The sequence below is a fragment of the Erpetoichthys calabaricus genome, chromosome 12 (genome assembly GCF_900747795.2).
Source record: "Erpetoichthys calabaricus chromosome 12, fErpCal1.3, whole genome shotgun sequence".
In the NCBI taxonomy this organism is placed as follows: domain Eukaryota; kingdom Metazoa; phylum Chordata; class Cladistia; order Polypteriformes; family Polypteridae; genus Erpetoichthys; species Erpetoichthys calabaricus.
This window is the reverse complement of record NC_041405.2, coordinates 92,001,541-92,013,136: the sequence shown is the minus strand read 5'-3', so window position 1 is coordinate 92,013,136 and position 11,596 is coordinate 92,001,541. Positions and strand designations below refer to the sequence as shown.

General features: G+C 39.4%; 1 protein-coding gene across 1 annotated transcript; it reads left to right on the top strand.

Moving 5' to 3' along the window:
- Positions 1–8,959: 8,959 nt before the first annotated feature.
- LOC127529889 (uncharacterized) lies at positions 8,960–9,589 on the top strand (the record flags this gene model as incomplete). The annotated part of the gene is made up of 1 exon (XM_051935077.1): positions 8,960–9,589. A coding segment is annotated over one exon (630 nt), but the record flags the coding sequence as incomplete, so codon positions are not given.
- Positions 9,590–11,596: the final 2,007 nt, after the last annotated feature.

Here is an 11,596-nt window from a genome sequence, read left to right as displayed (position 1 = left end):
TTGCTTTAAATGCTAATTAAACACTTAAAAAAACATTAGGATTAAAAGCTTATATTGGCATAAAACCAAACAGTTCAAGAGGCTGGAGGTTAAAGAAGTTAATAAAAGTTCCTGTGTGCTAACTGATGACTTGATTCAAAACAGAAAACTGAAATGGATTTGTGTTCTCCCCATGTTCAAGTGGTTTTCACTGAGTGATTTACTTTCCTTTCACATTCCAAACATGTGCATTTTGATTGCATTGATGGTTTTGAATGGATACGAGAATGAGTGGGCATAAGCATGCTAGTGATAGAAATGTGGTCCATAAAGAACTTCTACCCAGTGCTCTCTGGGATGTTTTTGTTATGAATCAGTATTTTGGGATTTGTTGTGGCGCTTAATATGTATTTCATACTGTCATGATTCTGGATTTCTGTACCTCCTAATTTATTTTTGATCAATTTGTACACATTAGATTTTTTATTTATTTATTTTTTTGTTATGCCATCATGGTGCCATTTTGGGTACACGTTATCATGGCTGCTGCTGTATTGTTTACTGCAAAAAAGCCCTTTGTTGGTCACCTGTGTATGTAATATCAACAGGCGATTATTTAAGATGGCAACTCAGTGTTTCAGATGTCCTCATTTTTATTTTTTCTCTCTATTATAAAAGGAAATCCTGAGACAAGACTTTCTCTGAGATAATTTCAACTCCTGTGAGAGATGATTTCAGGTCCTGCAATACGAGACTTTTTGCCAAGAGATTTTGCCAAGTCCCGCCCTCCTCTCAAACATTTAAAACCACACCCACGGTCCACTCACTTCCCATTCGTGTGAATGCTATCGTCAGACACAGTTCCTGTGCTCTCAGCTCCAAGCGGGGTCAGAAATAAAAGACAAAGAGTAGAAGACAAAGTAGAACGTTGTAAAGAGGTTCAAAAACGTTGGCGCAATACACATGCAGAGCAGGTTAAAGATTATGAAAGTACTAAAATTCGAAAGTCTCCAAAAACTGATAGTAACGATCGCATTAGCGCTAACAAATGGAAATTATTACTCTGTGAAATAATAGAACAGCGAAAACAGATTGAATATATGGACATAGGTGATATGACAGAAGTATGTAGATATTGTTTAGCTTTAAAATTTAAGACTTGTAGATTGTCTAATTCGTGTTGCCATCAGGGAAAAGTAGGGTTTCTTCCCAATGAAGAGGCAAAGCCAGAACAAAGCGAACAGGGGGCAGAGCCCCCTAGATTTCATAAAAAATAAACCGTTGCACCATGATTTTGTTCAAGAAACGTCTTTCTGCTTCCTGAACACTTAAGTGTGTTTTTATCTTAAATTTGACTAATATTTTACTTAGATCTGGTATTTCTTAGTCTTTCCTAGTTACTAGACCACTTGGCCATTTGGTGATTTTATTTTCTCTTCATTCACTTTTGTAGTTTTCATCTTATGACCATGTCTTGTCTTTTTGGGTACCTTTCTGTCTCAGAAATACATCAATGACACTGAATTATGAAGGATTCCCTTTCACTTTTGTTTTGCTTTGGTACTTCTAATTAACAACAGTTATTTATTATCGTTTATAGTTTTGCTCCATCTTGAAATTCCTTGGTGACTGCCATTTTCTGTCACACTTGCTTAGATGTAATGAAGACGGGTTGTTGCTAGGGGGCGGTCACACCTGGTGAGATCAGGACCGCACTGAAGGTAGCTTTCCGAGATTTTAATTAGCTCCTTACAAAGTCACTAATGTAGTTACTTTCCAAATTGACATTTTTTTTCACATGTTTATTAACATTGACTTTTGGTTTTGTTTTCTTATTGCTACGTTTCAATGGCTTTTGGATACTTATAATATTTTCTATTCTGGATACATACAAAACTTCTCCATAAGGGGAAGGTAACTGGCCAAACAAGAAAACAGTAAAGGTAGCCAGGTCAATTAACCAGCAACACTTAGCAAGGCACAACTGGCACTTATATAAGATTTAAGTATCAGAGGAGAAGGGCAATTGTACCTCTGTTGGGAGTGGGCTAAATTAAATAAAATAGCCTAGCCCAATTACATTTGTAAAAATTAGGCCAATAAAATGCCAGCCTTTGGGATATTCTATGTTACAGAAGTGAGCTCCCAGCAGGCCTACATATACCAGAGATGCCATCTGATTCAACACTTCAATTACAGGGTCACAGAACCTAAGGGGAGAAAAGCTTGCCTTTATTGTAAAAGGATAATAGGATCTCACTCAAATGTTCTTCTGCAAGACGGCATGTTGTTCATTACAGACATTTAAAGAAACTCCAGTCTAGAGAGTCAGAGACAGTTGGGTCATGGATGAAAGTAAATGCAGGGTAAGATGTGTACTCCATGCAAATACATCAACCTAAGAGTGTTAATGGTGTTCAACCATTAGTAGTACCTTGTAAACTGGATGATAACTTCCATACCTTCGGTGTGGCACGTAGGACTGAGGAACCCATAATTGACTTGTCTTTGTCTTCAAACAGAATCAATGAAAGAAGGCAAAGAGTTAGTAAATATTTCCAAGTCTGTAAGGGTATGAGCTATGAGGAAAATTTTGAAGAAGATTAGCATGTTGAAATTAACACAGACAAAGATGTAACATGAAACAACTGAGGTGGCTCAGTGGTTTATGCTCCATAGTCCAGGGTTTTCCTCCATGCCAAATCACTATCTCCCCTGGGAAACTAGTAAAGAAACAGTTAAAAGACGTCATCAATCAACATTCGTTTGGCTTCAGAATTTGCAAAATGAGGTTTGGAAAAGTACCCCCTTCTTCCTTTTTAGAATTTAAATTTTACATACTATTCTTATTTTTTGTCATTTTCTTACAGAAGACTGAGCTGAAACTCTTGTCTGGATACAATGTGATGGAGTTTTAAATGTTCACCCCATATATGTATGAATTTTCTTGCCTTCCAAGGTTTGCCCCCATATCCGAAAGACATGTCGTTAAGGTAAATGATGACTTTTAATTGTCAAGTATGAGTGAGTGTGGGTCTATGCATGACTGTGTCTTGGGATTCACTGTCTCCACTCTGAGGACAGGATTGGCCAGCCAGAAAGGTAAAACTGGATTAAGCTGTTTAGAAAGGTTGGAGGAGTTTCAAAGAAGCATATATTTTCTCACATTTAACAGCATGGACAATATTACACAAAAGCAACAAATCTGATAGATTCTGTACTTAAGATGCCATAACATGGTTTGCATGTAATCTGACATGGCATCTGCAGTTTATCCTACCATATCCCACATGACTACCGCAGGGGTGTCAAACTTTTACCATGTTTTGTAATATATTTAAAGAGAAATTAAAGACAAAACTCCTTACAATGCTATCTTGTTATGCAAAGAAAAGAGACAAGAATCTCAAAAGCATTTGCTGAAAATGAATGACTTTAATCACCCTGTTAAAGGCATTTCAACTCTTTCGCTTATTTTGCATTTTACTTTAAGCAATTTTAAAAGCACTTCAAGTGAATATTACGGGAAGTAATTCAATGACACACCGATATAATCTTGTTAACTGTCAAATTTTAAAGCCATTAAAATAGTTATTAGAATACATTCTAATGTAACAGATATGAGCTGCACAAGAATTCTGCAAGCCAGAATTTACTATGTGATAAATTTTGTGAGTCCAAGATTAGTTTCTGGAATTCAATTTCTTGTTCTACAGCAAACTTCACTGTAGATGACTGCATAGATTTTTACAATGCAAGCTAATCTAAGAAAATCAAATAATAACATAGAGCTATAAATTACTTTTATAAATGGTGGAGTAGGAAATATGAAAATCATGAGACAGGAACTGACAAAGTCCCTGTGGCATTAGAAGAAAGGAAAGCAAACACCTAAGTGCATCGATAATTATGCAGGAAGTCTTTGAAAATCCATGGTCCTTATAGATAAAAAAGCTTCATCTAATAAGGCCGTTGTGTTTGTGCTGTAACAATAATCCTTAGAAACTTGTTGAGACTTTCTATATGAAACAATATCATAACCTCATCTTTCAGGTTTAATATTTACAATATTTCTACACCTGAATTATGGATAGATGGCTTGTGAACCTGTGACCTTTTGATTTTAAAGACTCATAAGGTGGCATCCAGTCCAAAAATTCAATGCTAATTATATGTGTGGCTTGAAAAAAGTTTACAAAAAAAAACATTTACAGAAAGAGAGGCTAACACTTATTTTGGTACAAGGAAGGAAGACACCTTGGACAGATCAGAAGGCCACACTTACACACACTAAGCACGGTTAGAGTTGCCAGTCTACCTAACTTGCTCATCTTTGGAAGGAAAACTGAGTACATAGTGGAAATGCCACCCACAAAGGGGAGAAAGGGCTGTAAGAGCCATATAGACTGAGGCTGGGCTGCAATTTTACTCCAAGGCTTTGGAATTGTGAGGCAGAAACATTAATAACTGGACCAGTGAGACAATTTAAATTGTTGATAAAATCTTAGCAGAATTATTCCACATATAAAAATTAGCTCATATATTTTATTTTTATAACATACTCTTTAAGCAACTCTGTCAATACAAATAAATGGAATCCTAGCTGGCAAAGTCCTGTTTAAGTTAACAAAAAATGATTAGGATCACAAACACTGCTTGGAGTCGGTGCCTTCAACTGCCCAGGTCATCAGGCTGGGGGTTATTAACATGAGGAGACCTTCAATGGTAGGACTGATGTCTTCAGCCAGGTTTGAACTTATTTTTTCTTAGCAATGAGTTAAATGAGTTTAAGTTTTGCTTTGTATACAGTTTCACAAAACTGAAGTTAAAGTTTGTTTCACATTCGATTTTACAATTGTGAGATGTGTAAGTCACGAATAAGAGATTAATAGGGGTTTAAAAGGTTTTTTCCAGTGAAAAAAGAAATATTGCCCCTGTAGCAGTTGAGGCTCGTGTCCACCTCTCGAACCGTCAGGTACCACTCTGATGACCAGGTGAATGTATAATAATATTTATTTTTATTATAATACTGTGCACAAAGCACCCTCCACTCCACACTCATTAAACAATAAACAATTCTCTCAATAACTCTCCTCCTCGCCCAGACACGTCGCCACCCTACCTCCCAGCTCAGCTCCGTGTTCTGGGCTTCCCAGAGTCCTTTTATAGCCCCTGACCCGGAAGTGGCTCCAAGCCAAACCCACAAGTCCGTTTTCCTTCCGGGTCAGGGCAAAGTCCTTTTCTTCATCCCGGGAGCACATCGCTTCTTCCAGTCACGTGACTGAGATGCACTCCCGGGTTATAGGGCATGCCAGAGCCCACTAGCCCCCCTACAGCGACTCCTGGCGGCCCCCAAGGTATCCAGCAGGGCTGTGTCAAAACACTACAAAGTCCATGAGACCCTGCTGGAACTCGGGGCACAAATATGCTGTCTGGAGGGCTCCTCCTAGCGGCCTGGGGGTGACGACCGGAGTCCGTAGCCGGTCGTCTGTCACACCCCCTAAAGCCTTACTGACACTTCCAGGTTCTCCTGCATTTCTTCCATGACTGCTTAATGCCAGTAATCAGCTGAACAGAATTAAGTTCAATGATATTCTTTGGCTCTCGCTCACATCACTGTGGATGGGCACAGTGTATTTTTTTCAAAATGTGACATGCCACCTATTTTCAATATAAAAATACACCGAAGTGCACAATTGTGCATATTACTGTGTATTCAGGAAAGTTCACTACATGGCAACTTGCTCCTTGATGTTACCTAGGACTTCTCCTTTCATGTTTGTTAACTCCTGGAGTTGTGGATTTCTACTCTCCAAGCACAGTGGATGATTCTACTGAGTACTGCTGATTACGATAGCCAAGTCATCACACAGTAATTGGCAAAGTGAGTATCATGCTACCAGAACAACCACAGCAAAATGTCTATACATGACAGGAAATGAAGCTAGTGATTTTATTTTTTCACTAGATATCTTAATTTAAACACAGAATGACAGGCACACACATGTGGAACTGGTTCAGGAAAACATTTCCATACAGGGACTACACACCTTTCTTATTATCTCAAAGACACTCATTTTAATGCTCATGAAACACTATTTGTTTCATTCATTTCTTTGCAGAAAGAAAGAGTTTCTCTGTGAACTTTATTTAGTGAAAATTGGTTTGCTCATCACTGATGTCCCTCATCCGGATCAGTAATATTCAAGCTGAGGAAAAACCAGATTGTGAGTTTACTATTTCAGGTATGAACATCACCCCACGTGTTCTCTTAAGTGTAGATCCTATAATCACAGAACTGCGATCAAATTTACGACAGCGGATAATGCTGAACGGCAGCTCTGATGCATATTGGTCCTTCTATAGTAATGAAACTTCATATTTGTGTTCTACGTTTAGAGTAATGGGGCATCCCTCATACCTCTTGACAGAATGATCCAAAACTGAAGTACATCTACCACCCACAGTAATTTTGTTTATCTGGGGAAATCTAAAATATCCTTGATCTTGCAGCTGCCTAGTGTGTTCTGATGTATACAATGTCATATGTTTACCAGTTTAAAAGGGAACTGCCAGTTTCACAACTCTGCAAAATAAAAGAATAATTATAAAATTGATTTTTAACATAAGTGGAAACCAAAGAAGAGTTAAAAACTTGAAATGCTCATAATAGCCATTTTTCTCAGTTCTTCTTTGAGAGATAAACAAGATACTGAGCAACCAGAAGCTGAAACAATGCCAAATAGTTCATTCTTCTGTACATGAATAAGCGTTTTTTCCACTTTCTGAAGACCTTAAAATAACCCCTACGTTTGAAGCAGCTGAAGTCTGAGCCCTCAGAGTTTACATTTGACAGTATTATATTACATTGTGCAAAATCTCCACCCACTACAAACAGTCTGACATTTCCATAGTTTCAAGGCACACTTTTACCTCATTGATACAAATAACTGAAGAGCATTCAGAAAATGATTTTATTAGATCCCATATGCAAGTGGGCCTGAATGCCTTCTTCATTACAATGAAAACAAACATATTTATACTGTATTAAAATAATCACACCTAATAGTAATATATTGAGAGAAAATTGTGCATTTCCCAGTACTGAATTTACACAGATTTCAAACAAAATGTTTAGCTGCATTTAAAGCCCATTAGAACATAGCCTGACAATCCAATATGATACTTAAGTGAATCAATTGGAATGGCTGATACGTCACTGCATGGTACATGTTCTTCATGGTGCTCACTTAATTTGAGCATCCACTTCTAATGCAGATGGCAGGATACTAATGCAGCTCAGCTGTCTACACTACAAAAGTGCAGTGGTAACGTTGTCCAGAGATACTGGTCAAAAATTTTGAAACACCTCCGTTTTTCCAGTTGTCTTCAAATTTAATCAGCTGGAATGCAATGAATGACCTATAATGTTAAGCAGGTAAGCAGTAAACTGCCAGAGGTTCAAATTTAAAGTTTAGGTTAACAAAATTTCAGAATACAGTGATCTCTCGCTATATCACGCTTCGCCTTTCGCGGCTTCACTCTATCGCGGATTTTATATGTAAGCATATTTAAATATATATCGCGGATTTTTTGCTGGTTCGCGGATTTCTGAGGACAATGGGTCTTTTAATTTCTGGTACATGCTTCCTCAGTTGGTTTGCCCAGTTGATTTCATACAAGGGACGCTATTGGCAGATGGCTGAGAAGCTACCCAACTTACTTTTCTCTTTCTCTCTCTTGCGCTTTCTCTGATCCTGACGTAGGGGGTGTGAGCAGGGGGGCTGTTCGCACACCTAGACGATACGGACGCTCGTCTAAAAATGCTGAAAGATTATCTTCACGTTGCTACCTTCTGTGCAGCTGCTTAGTGAAGCGACATGCTGCACGGTGCTTCGCATACTTAAAAGCTCGAAGGGCACGTATTGATTTTTGCATGTTTGTTTTTCTCTGTCTCTCTCTATCTCTCTCTCTCCCTGCTCCTGACGCACACTCCTTTGAAGAGGTAGATATGTTTGCATTCTTTTAATTTTGAGACAGAACTGTCATCTCTGTCTTGTCATTGAGCACAGTTTAAACTTTTGAAAAAGAGACAAATGTTTGTTGCAGTGTTTGAATAACGTTCCTGTCTCTCTACAACCTCCTGTGTTTCTGCGCAAATCTGTGACCCAAGCATGACAATATAAAAATAACTATATAAACATATGGTTTCTACTTCGCGGATTTTCTTATTTCACGGGTGGCTCTGGAACGCAACCCCCGAGATGGAGGAGGGATTACTGTATTACAAATGGGCTTTCTTTATGGAACAACTAATAGATTACAACCATTCTGCAACAATTAAAGTAAAATGAGCCTTACAAGCTGAAGCAAACAATTTCAACAGGTCTCCCAACTTCACTGGAAAGGGGTGTGCGGCACTCCCGATATCTATGCAAAAGGATGAAGGTCCAAGTCTTTAGAGTCCTGGTGCTTGCTGTCTTGCTATATGGTTGCGAGACATGGACGCTATCCAGAGACCTGAGATGGAGACTGGACTACTTCGATACTGTGTCTCTTCGGAGAATCCTTGGGTACCGCTAGTTTGACTTTGTGTTGAAAGAGCGGTTGCTCATGGAGTCCCGAATGAGGCCCATTACCAGGATTGTGAGGGAGCATCAGTTACAGCACTACGGGCATGTGGCGCGATTCCCCCAGGGAACCCAAATGGCTGGACCAGGCCAAGAGGATGCTCATGTAACATCTGGCTGTGGAAGATAGGGGGTCATTTCCGGAGGGTGGGACTGGACTGCCTGGGGGGTTGTCAACAAGGATCCCGAGCTGTTTCGTCGTGTGGTGGGTGCAACAACACGCTGTACCAGTACATGCTCCCCAACCTGACTTGACCTGACCTGTCCCAACTTCTTTTGTTCATGTAAAAACTCTCTGTCCATCTTACAGCAGAGTTGGAACAAACTGTGTTACTACATCCTCTGACAACTCGGTTATCGTCCCCTCAAAAACGGCAAGAAGTCTTGGTGTCACTCTAGACGAAGAATTGTCTTTCTCTCCACACATCAGCGACCTCTCCAGGTCCTGCAGATATCTCCTTTACAACATTAGGAGAATCCGCCCCTTTCTCACTACAGAGGCTACTCAGCTTCTCGTCCAGACCTTGGTCATCTCTAAGCTGGACTACTGCAACTCTCTGCTGTCTGGACTTTCACTAAAGGCAACACGACCACTTCAACTGATCCAGAATGCAGCTGCAAGACTCGTTTTTGATATTCCCAAATTCTCGCACACTACACCTCTGCTGCAGAACCTGCACTGGCTCCCTGTGGCTGCCCGCATCAGGTTCAAAACCCTAACACTTGCCTTTAAGGCCAAAACTGGGGCTGCACCACCTTACATATCAGCACTGGTCAAGCAGCGTGTCACTTCTCGCTGTCTCAGAACATCAAGCACTGCATGTCTCGAACCACCCTTACTTAAAAGAAGAGGACGACATGCATCAAGACTCTTTGCAGTGTTGGCTCCTCAGTGGTGGAACGAACTTCCTCTTGCTGTACGAACAGCGGAGACCCTCACTGTCTTCAAACGTCGCCTGAAGACACACTTCTTTCAACAGCACTTGGACTAAAGTCCCCATACTTTTTTTTTTCTACCCTTTTTTTTCAAAAAAAAAAAACAAAAAAAAAAACAATTTGTACTAACTTACTATTTTCTTCTAGCAGGGTTTTGTATACAACTTGGTCAGCGGTAACTTGTTTAATGACAGTAGATTTAATCCTAGCCTTAAAGACTGAAGAACAGTCGTAGACTACTAAGCACTGTTGTAAGTCGCTCTGGATAAGAGCGTCTGCTAAATGATGTAAATGTAAATGTAAGTACTACTTGGGCAATATTACACTGTTGAGAGTTGTAAATTCCAGTGATAATGTCAATTAACAAATGAAATGAGACAGGGAATTATTACCCTTAGATGTGTAGGCCTTTCATTTAGAGAAACTGCAAAAAAATCAAAGTGCCAGTATGTATGGTGTCTCAAACAATCCAATGGCAATTGGAAATTGCACAAAACTCTGATAGGAAGAGATCTGGCAGGTCCAAAGTCACATCCCAATCAGAATACAAGTTTCTGAAGGTCACCAGCATGCATGTTAGGCATGCTGGTAGATCAGATAGATTTGTGCTGCAGATTTGACAGGGCGAGTGGCAGTAAGAAGGCCATTCATTAAAGGACAAAATAGGGCCTTGAAATACCGACTGTGGACTACTGCAGACTGGACAAAATCTTTTTCCTGAATTTACAACTTTCTACACTGTAATATTGTCCAAGTAGTACTTCAGAGGATGTAGTAACACAGTCAACTGGACAACAATGAACTTGTAAACAGATATCAATTTAACAGAGATGGAATAATATTTCTAACAAATGTTGTGTGCTACATAATTGCTCCATGGAGAAGCCATGCACTGTTGCATTGTCAGAAAAAAGTAAAAATGTTATTAATGTTACGTTAAAATGCAGCTTTGCAATAGCAATGATTTGGGTATGTCACAACCAAACATTTCTTGAATTGTGCACCAAAGCTTTAATGTCCTGAAAATGGGCAAGCTAATAAGCATTTCCCCACCACTCCATGTGAGGTAATGTTAAAGCAAGCTGCATTCATGCAAATTGGCAAGCACATAATGATCATCGCCCAATATATGGATGAGCAAGCATACGTTAATCACAAGTGATATCACAGTATCAACACACAGCTGGTCATGAATGCAAACTGTGTTTTACTAGTCAGCATATAACTTTGAAGATAAGCGCGTGAGGATGGGTTGATTGACAGCGAAATGTCACTAAGGTACGCTGAGCATTGCACTCCATGTACCACTGGAACATTCCTGTTACATTTTATAAGACCGGGAAGATTCAAGAAGGAAGACACAGACTCCCAGGCATTTGATAAATTGAACTTTGGAGAGGAAAAGACTGAATCATAGATTGAGGCATGGCACAGCACAGTGGGAGATGGCTGGGAACACTGGAAGAGTGAGTGTGAATTCAGAAACAACGCAATAACTAGTTTCAGTATAACTGAATAACTTTACAAGGTGTTTCACATTGCCATAACAGGGGGAAAGAATTCATCTGAAAGTATGTCTCTGGATCACCTATCCATCCACCCATTTTCTAAACCTGCTTTATCCTGGAGCTGTAGCCTATCCTAGCACAAGGCAAAAAATCCCTGGAGAATTCATTGATAAATAAATGTTCCTCAGTGCAATAATATCCTACTTTTTTATTTTTTCCTTCTTCTTTTTATTACTACTACTACTACTACTATTACTACTACTACTACTACTACTAATAATAAAAATAATAATAATAATAAAATGCTGCTTTTGTGGCAGCACAGTGGTACTGCTGATTCTTCACAGTCAGGAGATTAAGGTTCATGTCGTGGGTCCTTCCTGTGGAGAGTTTGCATGCTCTCTCTGTGTCTATGTGGGTTTCTTCCCACAGTTTAAAGACATGCAGATTAGGTGGATTGGTGAAGCTAAATTGGCAAGTGTGTGTGTGTAGTGTCTGCATGAGTGTATTCACTCTGTGACAGACTTGCATCCTGTCTAATGA